This window comes from Triturus cristatus, chromosome 8 (assembly GCF_964204655.1).
Source record: "Triturus cristatus chromosome 8, aTriCri1.1, whole genome shotgun sequence".
In the NCBI taxonomy this organism is placed as follows: Eukaryota; Metazoa; Chordata; class Amphibia; order Caudata; family Salamandridae; genus Triturus; species Triturus cristatus.
In genome coordinates, this window is record NC_140591.1 from 1,335,194,683 (window position 1) to 1,335,216,004 (window position 21,322).

The 21,322-nt window shown below is 43.0% G+C and overlaps 1 protein-coding gene across 2 annotated transcripts in view; it reads right to left on the minus strand.

Annotated features, from left to right (window-relative positions):
• Positions 1 to 21,322, minus strand: part of TMPRSS15 (transmembrane serine protease 15) — a 1,488,231-nt gene that overhangs the window by 1,191,004 nt on the left and 275,905 nt on the right. For both annotated transcript variants that reach the window (XM_085623059.1, XM_085623060.1), the window contains exons 5-6: positions 14,371 to 14,412; positions 3,796 to 3,837 (exon numbers count right to left, since the gene is read on the minus strand). In XM_085623059.1, the coding sequence (XP_085479185.1) occupies positions 3,796 to 3,837; positions 14,371 to 14,412 (84 nt within the window). The remainder of the gene's footprint in view (positions 1 to 3,795; positions 3,838 to 14,370; positions 14,413 to 21,322) is intronic.

Below are 21,322 nucleotides of genomic sequence, written 5' to 3' on the forward strand. Positions count from 1 at the left end.
CGCACTACACTTACAACGCAATTTTTACAACGCAACATCCACTACAACGCATTCCATTACATCGCATGACACTACAACACATTTTTAAAAACTACCTTTACAACGCATTCCATTACATCGCATACTACCTTTACAACGCATACCATTACAACGCATAATATTACACTACACTATTCAACACTTACCCTACTGTTGCACCCCCTGGAGTTAGAATAGTAATTTTTACCCCTATACTATCCAACACTTACCCTACTGTTGCACCCCCTGGAGTTAGAATAGTAATTTTTACCCCTATACTATCCAACACTTACCCTACTGTTGCACCCCCTGGAGTTAGAATAGTAATTTTTACCCCTATACTATCCAACACTTACCCTACTGTTGCACCCCCTGGAGTTAGAATAGTAATTTTTACCCCTATACTATCCAACACTTACCCTACTGTTGCACCCCCTGGAGTTAGAATAGTAATTTTTACCCCTATACTATCCAACACTTACCCTACTGTTGCACCCCCTGGAGTTAGAATAGTAATTTTTACCCCTATACTATCCAACACTTACCCTACTGTTGCACCCCCTGGAGTAAGAATAGTAATTTTTATCCCTATACTATCCAACACTTACCCTGCTGCTGCACCCCCTGGAGTTAGAATAGTAATTTTTACCCCTATACTAGCCAACACTTACCCTACTGTTGCACCCCCTGGAGTTAGAATAGTAATTTTTACCCCTATACTATCCAATACTTACCTTAAATGCAATGTAATATTATGCGTTGTAATTGTATGCGTTGTAAAGGTAGTATGCGTTGTAATGGAATGCGTTGTAAAGGTAGTTTTTAAAAATGCGTTGTAGTGTCATGCGATGTAATGGAATGCGTTGTAGTGGATGTTGCGTTGTAAAAATTGCGTTGTAAGTGCATGCGTTGTAAAAGTATGAGTTGTAACGTCATACATCCCTTAAAGCAGCATATGCAAAATACTTGAAGGCCTCTGTTTAGGATCTACTTGACACAATACTAGAAAATAACTGACTCTGAAACCATTTGGATGGATTAAACCCACAGAGCAGCATCAGGAGGCCAAGGCTTTAGGGGCCTGCTCAACATTTTGGTCTGTCTCCATTATTTTGAAGATAAGGAGAAAGTAATGGAAGCCACGAGAAAAGGAGGACTAATATCCAACAATGGAAATTAATTGCACATGTTCTATGACCTCTCTTTCTGCTGCAAAATAAAAGATCCTTCAGAGTAGTAACAACATTCCTTAAGAACCAATGTGCTAGGTATAAATGACGTCTGCCTTTTTGCATTCTATTTAGATATAAAGAAAAATCTAGAGCATTGAAATTTCTCATGGAAACCTGCATGTTTATAGACCTCAGTCTACCAAGAGAAGTCTGAATAGATGTCTACCAGGTTCCCCTGTCAAAGACTCTCAAATAGGAAAAGTTTTGATCGAGAAACTCAATGTGAACCCTGAGAAGAGGAAAAACAATGGAAGGTCACAGAGCAGCAACAGAACACCATCTAAGACATCAGGAATCAGAGGAGCCGAGACACCAGCATGCCTTCATGAAAATAAGGACATTGTGAGAGGCCTGAAGAGGCAGGGGAGAGGAGAAGGAAGATAACCACCACAAGATTAGCATGCAATGGTAATATATGTCAGCCTTGTAGAGGGGCGCCCTGACTAGTTCCAGAAAAAGATGTGCCATATATGACTCACCCTACGGAGGTCATCTCGATATAGACACTACCACTATGCCAAAGAAGACACCAGTTAGTATTTGTGATATTTAAGAGCCCATTGTTACAGGTCTTTATGTCCCACTATTCTTTGATTGTTACTGTTAAGAAAAGCATTGACTTTTTAGTGTTGAGGGGAACAACAAACCTACAAGACCTTTACCACCAGGGAAACATCTTATGCACTCATGTTGTCATCTCAATACCACCATGTTAATCTGTATCAATCTCAAATTTCACAATCACAACTTGTAATATTGGAGGCCTGAATAGGCCTAAAAAGAGAAGATGTCTCCTTCACAAGCTTTTACTGTTTATCACAGACAAGGGGCATTTGCAAGACACTCATCTCCTGAACGCTGATAAACCTGCCAATTTCCTTCATCAAAATTAATGTACAAATCTTGGCCCAAGTAGTTGTGATCCATCTGCATTGTCTGATACATCACGACCAGTCACGCTTTATCCTCTAAAGACTACCTAGTGATAAAACTAATAAATCATTACACCTTATAGATGTTAGGAGTGTGGGGGTGACACAAATTGCCCTAGATGTTATGAAGGCATTTAACATGGAAGAATGGTGTTCAACGACATAAATCTATATAAAATAGGCATGAAAGAAAACGTCAGAGAATGGGCAATAGTGGGAGACAAAGCCTTGCAGCAAGGATCAGAGTCAGTGGTAGGCTATCTCAATGACTACACATCAAGAGAGGACCAGGCAGGGCTTTCAACTATCACCACTTTTACTAACCATCACATTAGAACCACAGCCAGAAAGAATTAGGATCATTACATCAATAAACTGTTGCATTTGGTGGGAGATGAGTTTAAACTCTCTATGTTCACCAATGGTATTTTGATATCTTTTTTGGACACCAATACCTCCCTACCACCATTCATGAAAGAACACACAGATTACCCAAAAAGAGTCTCAGTTCAAAATAAATGTATACAAGTCAAAAGTCCTAAATAATTCTACTCCACAGAAAATAATCCTAATGTTAAACGCAATGGCCCTATTTTGATTTCCTGACTCAGATATGGGAAAACATCTTGTAGTAACCAACAAAGCCAACTGGTGAAATTTGAAACACATTGTACAGGTGGCCTTAAATGATAGGAGGAACAATCCACTCTCCTGGCTAGGGCAGATAGCAACTGTAAGGGTCAAAATATTACCTAAAACACATTATATGTTTCAGACTATATATGTAAAAAACGAACTCATTGAAGAGTTGCATGGATTTTATTTTGGAAAATAAAAAAGAAAGAGAGACCAATGAGATGATATTGAGTATACCCAGTTGCAAGTCACAAGGGAGGGATGTAAACATTAATCAAGGTATTATCCTGAAGGTATTATACATTTAATTTAATTTATAAACATTTATAAATCGCGCAGCTACCCAACAGGGTTTTCCAGCGCTGAGCAGGACCGTGCGCAAGCCAAGGTTGCAGATAATAGAACAGGGAGGGTTGTAAAGGAACATCTTTAGTTTCTTACGAAAAGCTAAAAGCGACTGACACATCCTAAGTTCCATAGAGAGAGAGAATTCCACAGTTTGGGGCCAAGGTAGGAGAACGAGCGGCCTCTCCTACGAGAGACCCAGACTCTGGGAACAGAAAATAGAGAGAGGCTGGCTGATCTCATCTGTCGAGTGGGTACATGAGGTTTGAGCAGGCTTTGTATGTAGGGGGCACCAAACCGTGTTTAGGTCAAAACATGTAGCATAAAGCCTTGAACTCAACGCGTTTGTTCACCTTGAGCCAATGGAGTTGATGGAGCAAAGGTGAAACATCTGCTTTCTGGAATACTTTTTGAGGAGTTGTAGAAACATCAGCTCTCTGATCCACATTATAGGGGCAAGCCCATGGAACATTTAATTAATATAAATGTATTAAAGTAAATAAAAACTATTTTTTAAAGATGTATTAAAATAAATAGCACCTAAAATAAAATGTCTATTTCATTATTATGTATTGAACATACACACACACACACACACACACACACACATTAAAAACAATGTAAATTCTCACCTGAAGTTGTTAAAGTACTCTTTGAAGTGAACTCAGTAGAGTCTGCAAAAGAGAAAAAGAATGGTTGGAATCTAGTAAGCCACATTTATATGGAATTCTAAAATATGGAACTTTAAAAATTGACATCCAAAAATAGAGGTACTAAGAATTAGAAAAGGAGCCCTAGAGCTCTCTCTTCCCACCCAAATCCATCACAGAACATGTTCTACCTACTTCCTTGCGTTCCACTGGATGTGCTGAATCACAAAATGCCTCTCTCTCTCTTGTTATCTCTCCCTCTCTTTCTTTTCTATAAATATAGACAATACCCATAAAGGCTTAGAGTGCCACATAGATTATGCAGAAAAGGAAGCGGGAAACTCTGGGTAGTTCCCAAGTTTAGGTAGAGGGCATAAAAATATATTTGTATATATTATCTATAAATATATCTATATATATGTATATTACCTACTGGCGTCGTTTGATGAATCTTCATGAAATTTTCCAAACTAATTCTTTGTTCATATCAGCTCCTATGTGCGAAGTTTGGGAGTGATTCGTCAAGGGGGGGCAGAGAAAAAAGGGGGTCCCAAAACATGTTTTCTCCATGTTAATTTCCATAGGAAACTTTAGACAAGGCTACCCCAAATTTGGCAGGGAGAAGGGTCTTGGTCTAGAAAGCACGCTTTTGTTTATTTGGTGTAAATCCGTTCAGTAGTTTTTGAGAAATATCGAAATTTAGAGATATGGATATCTGGGAATTCTGCCATCTGATTGGCTGAGGCGTTACGAGCCCGAGCTTGCTGCTTATTGGTTGTGAGCGCTGCAAGCGGTTGCAACTAGGAAGTGTTGCCCGCCATTTTGTGATTACGTTGAAGCGAGTAAGGGGAAAAAAGGGCAAAAAGAGTAGGAAAGAGGAGGGAAGGAGCACTGTGAGGTCTGTGGGGTGGTGTGGGTGTGCTATACAGGGAGTGTGAAGCAATGTATTCACCTCTACCGGTGTGAAAGTGCTGTTTTGCCCAGAGTGAGATGGTGCTGAGGTGAGGTGCCGGTACACTCGGGATGAAACCGTGAGGTGATTGCTGTAAACTGATGTGCTCTGGGTGCTGTAGGATACTGGCCGCTGTAGCATAGCTGTGCAAGTGGTGTTAGTATGGGTTTAGAGTATAGCGGTGTGAGCTATGTGGGGTGGTTAGGGTGTGCTATACAGGGAGTGTGAAGTGAAGTATTCACCCCTAGCGGTGTGAAAGTGCTGTTTTGACCAGAATGAGATGTTGCTGAGGTGAGTTGCCAGTACACTCTCGGATGAAACCGTGAGCTAATTGCTCTAAACTGATGTGCTCCTGGCGCTGTAGCATACTGGCCGCTGTAACATAGCTGTGCAAGTGGTGTTAGTATGGGTTTAGACTATAGCGGGAGTGGGAAGCAAACTACTCACCCCTACCGGTCTGAAGACTCGAATGGAGTGTTTTAGCAAGCAGGAATAAAGAAATAATCGTGAAGAATATAATGCAGAATGTTGCAATGCCACATAAGACAAATGGTGAAATCAGGTGAGTTTAAAAAAGTGGCTGTGTGGGATAAAGCGATGGAGTCTGCAAGCTATATAAAAAGTGTCTCTATGTAAGTGCCATAAATGGAACCACTGGTGCAAGAGCTAAGGCATTCAGCTGAGGCAAACTCCAATCGCTTCTGCGGTATTCAAACCTAAGCTCCTGCATCAGTCAATTCCACATTACATGTTACAGTTCCATGTGACATAAACAATACCGCTTAGACATGAATGACTGTAAATTGTAGGATACGATTACCACACTGTGCCAACCAGTTCTTAAACAATGCCGTGGTTTTTGATCTTGATCTCCAGTTCGTGAGCAGAGGCTGAGGATTCACTAATTTGTGTGAAAGGACTTTGTGGATAAGAGGCAGGCAGAGAGACGTGTGTACAAAGAATAGATATGGTTTCAAAATGGATGTCGGGTTTTGGATAATTTAGCAAGTAAATAGCGTATTTGCATAGGCCATACATTATCCATCCCTGGTTAGTGTGGAGAGGTATGGGCCAGTAATGAAAACAGAGTTCAAATGCCTAAGCATACTTAGAAAGTTATTATATGAAAATAGTTCAATTGAAGTGTATTAAAAATTTAATAGGAAAAAGACAAAAAGTTGGAAAAAAATCAATCCAAGAATAAAGTGAATTTCTTACAAGTCTTGGAGATTGCAGTCCGGAAGTTCTTCAGCGGCTTGAGATGCGTAATGTTCCAAGAGGCGATTGTTGCCATTGTGTGAGAAAAGTGAAGCGATCCAATTCATTTCCTCGAAGGCACAGTAATGTTCCTCGAATGTTGGAGCGGCAATCTGAATTGGCAGGCAATCTACAATGTTGTCAAAGGTCGCACGTTGCAGGAGATCTTTCGCGGCTGCGCAGTAATCCCATTCCGCCAGGATACCTTTTTGCATTGCATCCGCCATTGCTCCCCTGTCCGAACAATCAAGTTAATTGTTTTCAAGATACTCTATTACCTGCTGGATATCGGGAGCGTTTGCTGGGATGTTAGCAAGGCATAGAACCATTCGCCAGTCGATTGGGCAAGTTTTGCAATAAAAAGATGGTTGCATGCAGATTGTATATGTGTAAATAAATGTCAATTTGTAGCTGACTCCGATAATATATAGCGGCAGGCAGCCGAAGAGTTGTTCCATTTTTTCACGGTATTGATGTAGCTACGCGTAGAGGCGTATTCTGTCAGACATGCTTGTTACCTCAGGGAGCGTAGCCATTTTTAACAAGCTAAAATAGTAGTAGGATGATCGCAAACAGAGCGAGAATTATGGGCACTGTTGCTGTTATTCCAGAGATGATCGAATTAAGTCTGGTATTAGACTAAAAACAGTTTGAAAGCCTGTGAGAAGGCCGGAGGAGAAAATGTTAAAAAAGTGTGCCAGACCTTAAATGTCAGATGTGTTGAAAATTGTGTAACAATTCACAAAGTGTAATGGGAGGTCCGTATTTAAAAGGGAGTGTATTTTACTTGAAGTTCGTACTATCTGCAGTCGATAAATTACTTTTGGAGAAGTGAGGGACACTTCTGTTTGAAATAAAAGCGCTTTCAGTTTGCTCCATTTAATAAAATCTGTTTTCAAAGTAGGTATTGAAGGCCAAGTTGAACTTTGGGAGTTACTTTGTGTGGGTGGGAATAGAGATTGCCAGAGGAAGTTATCCGGTTTGAAACAGTAAGGACATACGATATATCAGCTCACATTGCATAGCAGTCCATGTTATTAAGAAGCAGATAACTGCCGTTAGAAAGCTGTGTGAATGTTGGTCTGATTGTGGGAGTTGGTGTGCTTTTAAGAAAGCACGCAAGTTTGGGGGCTGTAAGCTTAGAAGCGTCGTGCAGTTGGACATTCTTGCATAGTAATGAATAACTGCCATTGTGGTCGCACTTTTCACCTGTGAGAAAAACGTCTGTATCCTCTTTAAGACAGCGATATGTAAATGGGAGACACAACTGCTCGTAAATAAACGCGCTACCTTATATATTCACATACAACATGACAAACAACATGTACACCTAGCAGACACAACGACACTATGTACTGTGGGAACCGTGGCTAGCCATGTACACAAACCAAACATGGCATGGCACCTCTGCCACACAATGCAGAATGCGGGGAGAGATGGGAGCAAAGTATGTGCGAAGGTGGCAAGTGATTCTCGATTATAAAAGTATACAATGCAAAGTGTTGAGGGGATGTGCCAGAGAGACTTGAGTACACAGAGTATAGACATTTACATGTCAACATACACTGATAGTTTATTGAGTGAAGTCGACAGTGGACGCAACCATTATAGTACAGTCAGTAGGGAAGATTACGAAAACATAGCACGTACGTGCCCTCTCCCACACCCAAATCTTTAGCGTAGTGGGCTGGCTCGGCATACGCAAGGCTAGCGTAGGGGTATGAATAAAAGGCACGTTTCTGTGGGTGTGGTTCTCTTCCGAATGGCGAACATGTCTGTCAGGTCTGCGCAACTTACACTGCCACGAGGCTGACGCCATGAGCGAAGGTGGCTGTGGGAATAATGCTCTCAGCCTGCTGCTACCCAGAAACCGTCATGGCCGCTGTGGCGCACATATGCCCCACAGTTCACCTTTCGAGTTTCGACACCGTCGTATGTGAAAGAGGGCCCATCACGTGCCGGCGGAAGCTTTTGGGCCAAGGTCTGCGAGCTGGGAAGGCTCCTGAGATCAACGCTGGCTACCGCGACACAGGCAGACAGCGCCCAGCCTGAGGCCCAGCACCGTGAAGTGCTCTGTATACTACTGATACAGTAGTCAAAGAGGTACCAACAGTGGAACGGTGTCTTGATCCCACAATGGACGATGTTAGAACTGCATCTGAGAGTGGAGATGAAGATGCTCCCTTCGACCAGGTGCAAGCAACTCTAGATCCCAACAGCGGAACAGTGTCTTGATCCCACAATGGACGATGTCCGATATTACCTGCTGCTTGTGAATTTTCACAGAAGTCCCTGCTTTGACGTGCATCAGACTCTGTGCTTCCGTAGCTAAGTGCTGCACATGATTATTGGGGTTGGGTGCCACAATGGACGATGTTAGAACTGTATCTGAGAGTGGAGATGAAGGTACGCCCTTCGACCAGGTGCAAGCAACTCTAGGTCCCAACAGTGGAACGGTATCTTGATCCCAGAATGGATGATGTCCGATACTACGTGCTGCTTGGTTTTCACAGGACTCCCTCCGTTGAGGTGCATCACACTCTGTGTTTCCGTGGCTAATTGCTGCACATGATTATTGGGGTTGGGTGACTGCAGTCGGTGGAGTACACCGCGGTACAGCAGGTCGGAACAGTGGAACGGGGTCTTGATGCCACAATGGATGATGTTAGAACTGTATCTGAGAGTGGAGTTGAAGGTACTCCCTTCGACCAGGTGCAAGCAACTCTAGGTGCCAACAGTGGAACGGTGTCTTGATCCCAAAATGGACGATGTCCGATATTACTTGCTGCTTGGTTTTGACAGAACTCCCTCCGTTGAGGTGCATCAGACTCTGTGCTTCTGTAGCTAACTACTGCACATGATTATTGGGCTTGGTTGACTGCAGTCGGTGGAGTACCCCGTGGTACAGCAGGTCGGAACAGAGAAACGGGGTCTTGATTCTGTGATTGAGGATGTCAGAAGTTAAAGTTTGTGATGATTTCTGTGTACCCACTCCGATCAGGTGCAACCAACTGCGTGCTTCTGAATCCAACGGCACGTGGCTGTGAGGCATTAATGACAACTGCCTCTGGCCTACAGTGCGGTCAGCAGGGCTCACAATTCAGATGGAGTGGTGATTGTTTAATTACAGAATCCAGTATGCAACTAACTATAACATCTATTGAAATATACACAATAGCCTTTTAGTATACTTGCTTGAAGAAGTTTTTTAAGATGACTTATAGGTCTAGTACAATGGCCAAATTCTTCTTGGTAGTGGTAACGAACACTGAATAACAGTGTACACAGTGGACAGCAGAGATCGCAATTCGAATTGTTTTGATTTATTTATTGCAGAGTTTTGTGTAATTTATGTTGTTGTATTTTGTGAAGAGGACGTGAGAAAAAGTATTCATGGAAGACTGTGGTCACTACTGCCTTCAATTTACACTGTAGACAGCAGTGTTCACAATTCAGGTCGAGTCGCTATTGTAAATGACGCAGTCCTGTAGGCAAAAGACATTGCTCCAGTGCGATCTGTGTCACCACGCATGCGCATCATCACAGGGTCCGCACACGGTTTTTGTTGCTTTGCGTACGGCAAACTGGACAGCTCAAGTCAACGCCACATGGCTGTGGGCCCTTGCTGACCGCTCTCTGGCCTACACTGGCAGACAGCAGTGTTTACAATTCAGATTGAGTTGCTATTGCAGATGATGTAGTGTTGTAGGCAACAGACATTGCTCCTTGTACGGCCTGCCCGCAGCAAGCATCATCGCTGGCTGTGCACATGCTGAATGCTTTTGATGTGGCTATCTAAGTGCACTAGACCTGATGGACCCTTTATGATACAATCTTTTCTGTATTATTTCACATCTAGTGTCCCTACCTTACTGCAGCACAAACTATTGACCCTTTTATTATTGAATCTCTGTGTGTGATCCAAAGATTACTGTTGTAGTTGATGCTAGCAGCAACCATTCTCTGAGGGCTGCTTTACACTCACCCCACACGCATCCAGCACAGACGTCACTGGATATGTAACCCTGGTAATAAAAAGGAGTCGAGAGCACGTGCCCATACCCACTTCTACTATCTATCTGTGTCCGTGTGTTCATTATGTATGCATGATACTGCCCCTGGCCCGTACCACATTACATTGTGCTGTGGACAGCGTATGCAACCATGTTACCTCTGGCAGTGGGGAAAAGTTCTGTTATGTAGCTTTTAGATGCATGGCTATCACAGGTGGAAGGCTGCCTTACAGAGCATGAATATTGATGAAGATGATGGTTGCATGTTGTGTGTACTGTCAGATATGTGTACATAGCAAAAGGTTTTCAAAAAAGCTCTGTAAGCAGAAGAGGAGTCTCTCATCAAACGCTGTAGAGAGAATGGTGAAAATGTGTGGGGTCCTCCAACTGTTACAATGGGAAATGTTATGAACCAATCAAATGCTTTTCTTTAAGGTCACATGGCAATCGCGCAGCGAGCGCACAAGGCCGCACCAGACGTGATTTTGAGAAAATATTACCATAATATACGTTTATTACAGTTAGAAATATATAAATGTTTAAAATATTCGCTTGTTCTCATATACAATTTAAACTTATTCAGATATAGTTTTGAGAAGAAATTGCGTTCCCGGCATGACAACATACGTCTATGACGGAACACAGGGCCTGGCAGCGTGCACTCGTCGCATACACAATGCGCAGCGGGCATGACCCCATACGTACATGATGTAAGGCGTGGCTTGGTACTGCGTACCCGTCGCATGCCAAAGTAGCGGCTGGCGCGACCACATACGTATATGATGTTACACGAGGCGGGGTGCCACGAACCCGTCGGATACGAAATGCACATCCTTTACGAGTTTAGCAATATGGCGGATAGGACTGGCGTGCTGATGGAGCTTGGTACACTACTGGTACGGGACTTCAGTTTTCTCTCCAAAAAAAAACGATATACATACTTTTTTTTGAAGATATAAAACATTACATATTTTTCAAATTAAAAACAAAAAAGGATAATAGAGTTCCAAAATAGTACAAAAAAATATAGGTTTTATAAATATGAAAATATGAAATTAACATTTAAAAAACCTTTGAAATTCACTGAAAAAACCATAGGTTTTACAGACATTATAGTTAGGAATTAGCATTTAAAAAACCTTTGAAATTCACAAAAAAACCATAGGTTTTACAGACGTTAGAGTTAGGAAATAGCATTTAAAAAAACCTTAGAAATTCACTGAAAAAACCATAGGTTTCAGGGGCGTTAGAGTTAGTTGGACATTTGACTCATTTAAAACCAGAGAAATTCACCCGTTATAGTTAGTTGAGCTAACTATAACTCACGCGCCCGCAATGCACTGGTGATGATGTCACATATTAAATCACTCATGACATGGTCAGTGACATCACTGATGACATTACTGATGACATCTCAAATGACATCACTGACGACATCATCAACCTGATAATCTGATGCACATACTGATGGCCTAATATAAACTTTGATACACGCACTCTAAAATACAGACTACTATTTTTTAAACCATACACACAACAATGCCAGATACTGCATACCACCCACTATTTCCCAGGTCTACACTCACATCCACTCACTTATACATGCAGTTACTCATCAATACAGTACTATAATATGCACTCATACACCTATACATACAGTCACAGTCCGCATCAGTGGGTGTCTGTATAGATGATTAAGTGGGTGTGCGAACAAAGACCTGCTGCACACAAGAAAGTCCATTAGGTTACAGTAAGTGTGAGACATGCCATGGGTAGAGGAGAACAGGCCACAATATGCTGGGCATGTATGAATGGTGCTTGGGGGGAGTTGGTGACAAATTGTGGGCAGACAGAAAGTAGATGGGATAGGGTCTGCATCCAGCCTCTTCTTCTCCTGAAATAGGCGCAGCTAAACTGTCTAATAATTCCTCCTCCCAGCACCCTGATCAAGTGTATCCACAAGCTTGGTAACTAATACAAACACTGAGCTTCTGGGAAACAATGCAACATGTAGAGCATGTTCACCTATATCATTGGAGGAGGGAGAGAGTGGAACAAGCCCATGGGAATAGCTCACAAACATGTTAACAGAAGAGGACCTATCTGGGACATGAACTACTTGTATATGGACAACCACACTCTTGTTCACCTGTTTGGGAGCCCAAACAGGTGAACAAGAGTGTGGTTGTCCATATACAAGTGTACGAGATATCCACACCCCCTCCGAGACCATGGGGCACAATTTTGCTTCCTAAGATATACTACCTGATATTGATCAAACGTATGTATTTCCTAACGCATGCTTATTAGTTGCAGCGTCTCACATTGGATTTTCTTGCACCTTAATCAGGTCGACTAGGAGTGGTTTTTTGCACAGGGCTGGTCCCTGTGTAGTCCTGAGGAAGAGCTAGGGGAAGCTCGAAACTGGTTGACAATATGCTAGGTACACCTATCTCATTATAGCTAGGGCCTTCAGCATATTACCCCGTTTTTAATTGTATTAGCTAGGAGCAAGAATAACATTATTTGGCCCACTAGTTAATTATTTTAAATACTCACAATATCCCACTCCACTCCACTTTCCTGCACTACATATAATTGGTACTACAGTGCTCCTACGTAATCTGCAAGTCGCAGCATGCCTCAGTCCGTAGAGGACTGGGAGGACCCGAATGATGAAGCATGTCACCGTGGGGAAACCCTGGTGAGTGAGGGGACTCAAGAAAGAAAAAATGTTTCTTCTTTCTCTGGTGATTTTCAGAACCCAATTGATTTCTGACACCCTGAATATTTGGAGCTAGGTTCTTTTACCTGAAAACTCAGGTTGTTTATGATTCATGTACATTTGGAGGGTGAACCTAGTCTTTTACCTCTATTTCCCCCTATATATTGATAACTTTCAAATGTGTCACATTTAAAAGGTACACATCACAAATGGAGGAACTATAGACTACTGGCTCATGCAGGATACACATCACACTGCAGAGGGTGGCCATACTTGTGAAAGAATGAGTTCAGTTTTACAGTTGATCAAACCTGGCTAGAACAACAGGGGTGCTATGGAGTAGTAACAGGAAAATGTTTTGAAGAAAAAGTGGTTCTCCTTGTGGTATATTTTCCACCTAGGCTCCAAGCGATGACTCTGACTAACAGTGCTAAAGTAGTTACCAGATAGAGTGTTAGTGATGGGTGCTGATTTTAATGTGACATATATAACAAATAAAGAAAATGAGGAAGTAAATAAAGAGCTACAGTCATTTGCACTAGATCCCAGGGATTTAAAAATAACTGTCTTAAAATAAATATGTTGAAATTCATATTTTGTTTCTAGTGATCATATATGTGTAAATCATTAATGAATGATCATTTGGATTACCACTACTCACTGTTAGTAACCCAAAGGCATTGATGCCACTTGAAAGATGTTTAGGGTGGGTTCTGCAAGGCTATCAAAACCTCTCTTTCACATTAAAGAGTTAGAGCATTGAACTAAGTTCACCTGTGACACCCATAGGTGTGAAAACAAACCTTGTAGAGCTGATCCAAAGGCTCAGTTTACACAACACAAATACAGAGTACAGAGTCAGAAATAAAAATCACTCTAAGCAACAGAAATCATAAAGGGAATGGACAGCGTGTCCGGAAGAAAGGAGAAAATCATCTAAGCTCTAACTGTCAGATTTAAAAGGAACACTGACAGTATCTCTAGGAAAAAGTGGAAGTCTCTGAACAATTGGAAAGTCATGTAAGAAGAATGAAAAGTCTCTGGCCTACCCACCCAAAATAAAGGGTTTTTATACACATCTTACACATAAACAATAAGCAAAATTCAGAATGGCATGACCAGGGCCGGACTGGGAACCAAAACCGGCCCTGGCAAAGTGCTTGGCCGCCCCCCTCCGCGGGGGGTTGGGGGTGCCCACCGAGCTCTTTGCAAGGGCGGGTTTTCGGCCGATTTTGTTTCAGGGCCGATTTTGCAGCTATGCTGCAAAAACGGCCCTGTAACAAAACCGGCCCCCAGGGGCCCAAAACAGGCCCCCACCCGTGCAGCGCACCGGGGGATTGCCCGGTGCCCACTACGGCCAGTCCGGCCCTGGGCATGACTAGCGATAACACACATAGGCGATTCAGAATGATCATCACACTAATGTTTATAAGACTACCTCATATTGAAGGTAGAGGAAATATTCCATTACACTTCTTTTAAGGAAAGTAACCACTTGCCTTACAGTGTCCTGTGCTCTGCAAATACAGTGAGGAGAGAAGACATGCAGGGGGACATTGATGGGAGGGGTGATGACTACTTGATTTTGATACATTTATAATAAGACATACCTGAAGTTGTGAATGCTGTCATTGTTGTCATAACCTCAGGAACTGCAAGAAACCACAAATCATAAGTGAAAAAATTAGGTATTTTTTATTAAAATCTGGAATTCAGTCAAACTAAAGTGCAACTGGGTGATTTCTAACATTTTACCATAACATGCAAGCCTGTTAAGGTAATATAGTGAAAACATTGAGAAGCTTCATGTAATTTCAATATGCCCCAACATTCTGTAATTTTCTTTTCTATCATCATTGAGCAAGCTTTTCCAGATCACATCATTGCAATTTACAAATTGGTTCATAAGATGTATCTGTAGGACACTGGCTCTCAATATAGTGCACTAAAATGAAGTAAACTGTGCAGAGTCCAATGAATCTCCAATGGGTGTGCAGAGGTAAAAGCAGATCATTCAATTTCTCCTTACTGTGCTAGTGTGGGTGAGCAATTAGGCTTAACAGAGGGTAGCGCTAAGCATTTGTTGTCATGCACAGAGGCAATAAATGAGACACACACTCATGAATAAATCAGAGACCAATTAGGAAAATAAACTTGTATTTTATATATATTTTTAGAAACAAAGAACTTCATTCAACAGTTAGTAATTCCTTTGTATATCGATTGTTAACCAAATGCAGTTCAACACACAATGCTTACAGGTTTTCAGCAAAAGTGGGCAATACCATCAAGCAGAGACCGTCATGGTCAAGATGAAAAAAGCATAGGGTTCGATAGGTTAGATGGCAGAGTATCGCCAACACATTTACCATCATAGTCGATGGAAGCACCTCTCCTACATGGAGATTTGGGGGACAACAGTCTCCCAAAGTTCAGGAGAATTTCCACTCTAGTGGAGTCAGAGTTTTGGATGTCAAAGGGCTCAGGCACAACAGTCAGTTCTGGGTGACCTGGGTCAGCAGTGCCGTGGTCTTGGGATGCAGAATGGGTTCTTCACCAGTAGCGTTCAGCTACACATGCAGTGAGGACAGTCCATCGTGGTCATGCCCAAGTTGCTGCATTCATGCTGTTGACGCCACCAGAAAGCAGGTACAGGCTCACAGGAGTGGGCATTTTCCAGCATTGGTAGCAGGTACTGTGAGGATCCCTCAGGTTGGTGGATGCATTGTAAGGGTTGGTTACCAGTCTGGTGGCAAACAAGCCTTGATTGCTGCAACTTTTGGTTGGTGGGATGAATCACATCAACACTGTCCCTTCCAGTCTTCACCCTAGCTGTCTTTACCGTCGGTTGTGCTGGGGACTAGTACAACTAGTCCAAAGGGAGGTCCCAAGCAATTGGCAAAGGCTGGCACAACTCTGGGTTTCGTGGACTCCAAGGACTCCACTGGCTGCCCATTAAGGATAGGGTCAAATTTAACGGCTTGTGTATTTTACACAAGGCACTGCATGGATTTGAACCACTTGGGTTTTAATGGAACTTTACATGGCACGTCCGTTGATGTGACTTAAGATCATCTACTGCTAGGTTGGAGGTTATTACTAAGGTAAAGAATGCTAATTGGGGTTTTAGAAGTTTTTTTGGCTTGGCTTGATAGCTATGGTACTTCATGCCTTTTTTGCTGAGGTCTCAAACAAATAGGCTGTGCTTTAGGAAATCCTTGAAAACTTGACTCTCTGCTTCTAGTATTAAGTAGGTTTCCTTTCTTACTTGATCAGTTGGCATCATGTTAGTGCTAAGACGCCTTGGTATTCACGCGCTTGAGAAAAAATATTGCTTACTTATTTCCTTACTCACAGGTTTCAGGTAGAGACAGCAGGTCACAGTTTTCCGAGTCCTTTTGTAGTTGGCAGGGTTTGGTCAGTTCCTAGTTCAGCAGAACATCTTCTTTTGGTCCGTGGAATCTCAAGTCAAGATTTTGGTGAGCCACGTAAATACTGAATTTAGGGACATTACAAGGGGAGACAGGCAGTTGCCAATGGGCTACTTACCTTTGGGGGGTCTACACCTTATAGTGACTACTTACTGTGAGAGGAGGCACTACCCTAGTCCTGATGGAAGGTTTTCTCGCCATCTCAAGATAGTTGAATTTCAGGAGAGGTGTTCACATCATCTTCCCCGCCCTAGGGGTGGTGCAGACTGAGAAGTGACCCTCCCCCTCATCTAACTAATTATCCCGCACTTACTCCCACCAAAAATGGAGCAGGAAAGAGGGCTTGGCTTCCCCTATTATCTGGGGGTTCCTGGGTTGCATTTCAAAGGCAGCGTCGCCTTTGAAGTTTTCCACCTGGGAAGACCATCCTTTCCTGGAGGAGGTGTGAAACACACACATCCACATTAAATATTGTTTCTGTCATCTGAAAGCGCTGGCTCTCACCCATGAGGTCAGAAGCAGGCTGGTTGAAACAGACCAGAGACTCCAGTAGTGTTTGGTTAGGTTTCAAGGGATCTTCTAAAAGGGTCTCCTGTGTTAATGTATTAATAAATCCACCACTGGCTTTCGTGATTATTTATTAAGTCAAGACGTGTGCTCCTAAACATCTTAGAAATCAGTGAAGCCATCAAGGAGCTAGGACCCATGTGCTGACGAATATCCAGCCTATGCATTCTTTATGGCTTTTCTGTTTACTTACAACATCACAAAATGGAGTGGACATTGTAGGGGCATATCTGCTCATGCTAATATGCCCACACATAAGGTATAGTGCACCCTGCCTTAGGGCTAAAGGCCTGCAGTAGTAATGGCTTACCTATATCTTATGCAGTGTAGGGGTGGCATGGCACACAGGATAGTGTGCCATGCCGACTGTTTGGATTTTCCTGCACCAAGACATGCAGCCTGCAGTGGCAGAGTGTGTAGCACTGGTGAGTGGCCACTGGGGTGGCACAACCAGTGTAGCAGGCCAGAGGACCCTTTCCAGTACCGATGTTCTTGGTACCAGGGGTGACATTCACTAGGGACTTACAGGGGAAGCTGAGGTTGTGCCAAATGTGGTACAGTGTTTTGGGAACGAGATGCCCAGTGCATGTACAGTTGAAATTACATCAGGCATCAAGAAAAAGTGGGGCTAACCATTCAACAAGAGGAACTTTCCTATGTGACCCCTCCCGAACGAAAGAGGATGAGAAAAATCTTTCCCTGGAGAGTCTTCATCGTCTAGGTGCAAGAACCTGGAAAGGCCTTCTGCGTTGACATGGTCAGTCCAAATCTGTGTTCCACTGTAAAGCCCATTCCCTGTAGAGATATGGACCACCTTAATAGTTTGTGATTTTCACCTTTCATTTGCATGAGCCATCGGAGAGGTCTGTGGTCTGTTTAGACAAGGAAGTAAGAACCAAACAGGTATGACCTCAGCTTTTTCAGGGACCAACAAGAGCTAAGGGTTCCCTCTCTATGGCACTCCAATGCTGATCTCTAGGGAGAAGCCCCCTGCTTATAAAAGCAACAGGTGAGTCGTGACCATCATCATTGTTCTGGGATAGGACCGTTCCTATCCAACGTTCAGAGGCATCTGTTTGCACTATGAGCTGCTAGGAGTAATCTGGAGCTTTTGTAATGGGTGCTGAGCACATCACTTCTTTCAAGGTGTCAAACGAGTTTTGACAGCACACTGTCCAGTTTATCTTTTTTGGCATTTTCTTTGCGGTCAATTCTGTCAGGGGGGCCACAATGGACCCATTTCCCTGCACAAACCTCCTGTAGTGTAATGTCAAGCCAAGAAATGCCCTGACTTGTGTCTGGGTGGTTGGAGCTTTCCAATCCAGAATGTTGTGGTTTTTTTTGGCTGCAGTGGCTGAACTTGGCCTCTATCTACAATGTGGCCCACTTATTCAACCTTGCCCTGCCCTATCCGGCATTTACTTGCTTTGATAGTGAGGTTTGCTCTCTACAGAGCCTCCAGGACCTTTTGGAGGTGGAATCGGTGATTCTGGTAGGGGGTGCTAAAGACAGCAATATCGTCAAGATAGGCTGCACTATAGGGCTCCAATCCAGCAAGGACTTTGTTCCCCAACTCCGGAAAGGTGGCAGGGGCATTCTTCAAACCAAAGGGCACCACAGTGAACTGGAAGTGCCCATCTTGAGTGGAAAATGCACATTTTTCTTTAGCTCCAGGGGTCAGACCCTGATGCGAGATCAAAGGTACTCAGATATATGTCTGCCCCTAATCTGTCAATGAGCACGTCAACTCTTGGGATGGGGTGTGCATCTGCTTTTTGTGACTGCATTGAGGTCCCATTAGTCCACACAAAACTTCATTTATTTATTTTCACCCTGGGAATAAGGCTTGGGAACTAACACAACAAGGCTGGCCCAGGGGCTCCTCTGAGAGTTTTATGACACCCAACTCTATCATCTGCTTACTTCAGTTTTGATGTTTTCTTTGATATGGTCATGACCATGGTCACATCAGCCCTGCCATTGTAGGGTTTAAAGCGATTTACGTCTATCACCATCTTGAAGTTTCTACATGTGCCAGGGTCAACTAAGTAGGTGACCGCCCCTTTTTTCTCAAGGATAGGATAGGGCCCAGTCTATTTGTCCTAGAGGCCCCTAGGTCCTACAGGGTCCAAAATCCATACCTTCTGACACAGTTGTAACTCCACTATGGCAGTATTTTGGTCATGTCAGATCTTCTGGAGCTCTTGGCTGGCCTCAAGGCTTTTTTTTTTTTCATTTACTCAGCCATGCTAGAACGAAGGCCAAATACATAGTCCACAATGACCTGTTTTGGTTCCTGGAGGGGTCTCTCGCATCCTTCCTTGAAAAGACAGAGGAATCCTCTTACAGGGTGTCCAAACAAAAGTTCAAAGGGAGCAAACCCTACTCCTTTTTCAGGCACTTCTCTGTAAGCAAAAAGCAGGCAGGGTAGTATGACATCCAATCTCCCTCTGAGTTTTTCAGGCTGTCCACCAGTTATGCCTTTTAGGGTCTTGTTAAATTGTTCAACAAGCCAGTTAGTTTGTGGGTAGTTTGGTGTAGTGAACCTATAGGTCACCCCATGTTTTTCAAGTATGCAGACATGAAGGTGATACCTATAGTACCATACTGTTATCTTATATTTTACAAAATTGATCTAAATTATATAATTGTGATAACAACGATCTTCTATTTAGTTGTCGAGAACAAAGGGCAGGGGAGGCTTCCCTATTTAAATGCTCGAGCATTGACCCCCTGCATTTGTTCCCCCTCAGCTCCTCCAGTAGTAAATCTAAGATTTGCTTTAGGTATTTTTCTTGAACAGGTAGCTGAAATGCTTTTATTACAGGCCAGGCGCCAGCAAATCATTATGAGTGAGAGCACAGGTTGGGCAGGCATGGGTGGGGCTTTACAGCAGGTTTGGTTTGAACTAAAGTGCACATGTTGGGTTGGATGGGTGCCTTTCTACATCCAACTCAACATGCGCACTTTAGGCTTCTCCTATATGTGCAACGTTAGTGAGCCTGGGGTTGCAGTTGCAACCCCCTCTGTCTCTTAAGGTGAGCCTGGTTCGCCTGCTTCAGCCAATCCTGGTGCTGCTTCCTTGCCATATGATAACATAACAAGCAAGCAAGGAAGAAGCATCTGGATTGGCTCAGGAGACACAGGTGGTGCAACAGGATGAATTTGTAGTGCGATATAAGAGGTGGCTTTCAAAATAAACCGTCAAATGTGCACAAAATTAAAAATGAAAGGTAATGTATTCATCACATACTGAGCTGTCTAGTAGTATGCCCAGATCAGATGAGTTGGGGCCTTTGCTTTGTGGTAAATACAAATGGACCTTCTTATAGGTCCATCTAATTTGAAGTTTTTTACGGGTCTTGGTTTTACCTAGTGTCCCCTTAAATGCCTTATTTTTCTGCAATAGGTTTTACTACGCTATAGATGATCGATTTATATCCCATCCATAACGGCGCCTCGTTAAAACATCCAGTACGCAGGTAGAGAGTGTGGCCCGGTTCTGGGATCCAATGAGAGATGCCATGCCAATATTTACGAGGGATGATCGACAGAGCGAAATCTATCACAGCTGACAGGTAGTGTCTGTCCATCCAATTCGGACAAAGGTAAGGATATTAGAGGGTGGATATTTAGTCCTGGTTTTAAAATCTATTCCCCTTGTTTAGGTCAAATAATGGACACATTAATAAGGGTGATGGTGTATGATCCACATGTTCAGGTAATAACTTTGATGTCACGCGTAGGTTTGTCACTTTAGACTAATTTTGACTCCGTTTGTAATTGATCTAGAGGGTCCATGCTATTAGACAAGTAGTCACGTACCTTAATGGAGGATCATGACACACACCGGTCCTATTATACACGTTGTATATTTTCACTGAGGTAATTTGTTTTATAAATTACTTACAAAGCTCTGCTAATTAAACTCTTTGCTGTTAGAGATGTGGTTACGAACCGTAGTGGAGAATTATGGCACGCAGCGGTTCTATTTTGCTCACAGCGTATGTCGATTTAGGCAGTGACCTCCATATTCGACTTATAAAGCCCTGTTCACTAACCTCTATTGAAGGCATCATACTTTTTTAAGGGCAAATTAAGTATTTTTCACCCATAGTTGAGGGACTTACTAGTTAGGGACATTGGGAGGAGGATCTGCCTGACAGAGAGGACAAGGAAGGGAGGTGCCTGAGGAGATAAGAAAGAGCACAGGGGTAGTATGAAGACAGTGGGGTTGTGAAGGCTACAGATAGGTTGGAAGGATCAAAAGATAAGAGAGGATGCAAAGGATGCAGGGGGAGAGAGGTGTTTCAAATGATAGAATTAGAGTTGAGGGGCCAGTGAAGAAGAGAAGGCACACAGGGGGTGGAGAGGGCACAGTGGAAAGATCACATCGGAGATGGAGAGGGTACAGGGCACAGGGTAGATAGATGTGGTTCTTGGGGTACAGAGGGGATGGGAAACAAACAGATGTCAGGGATCAGATTTCAAGTGTCCAGAACGGCAAAGGTTGCAGGAAGGTTCAGAAGTGATAGGCATAGAGGAGATAGCTATGGGGCCTGGG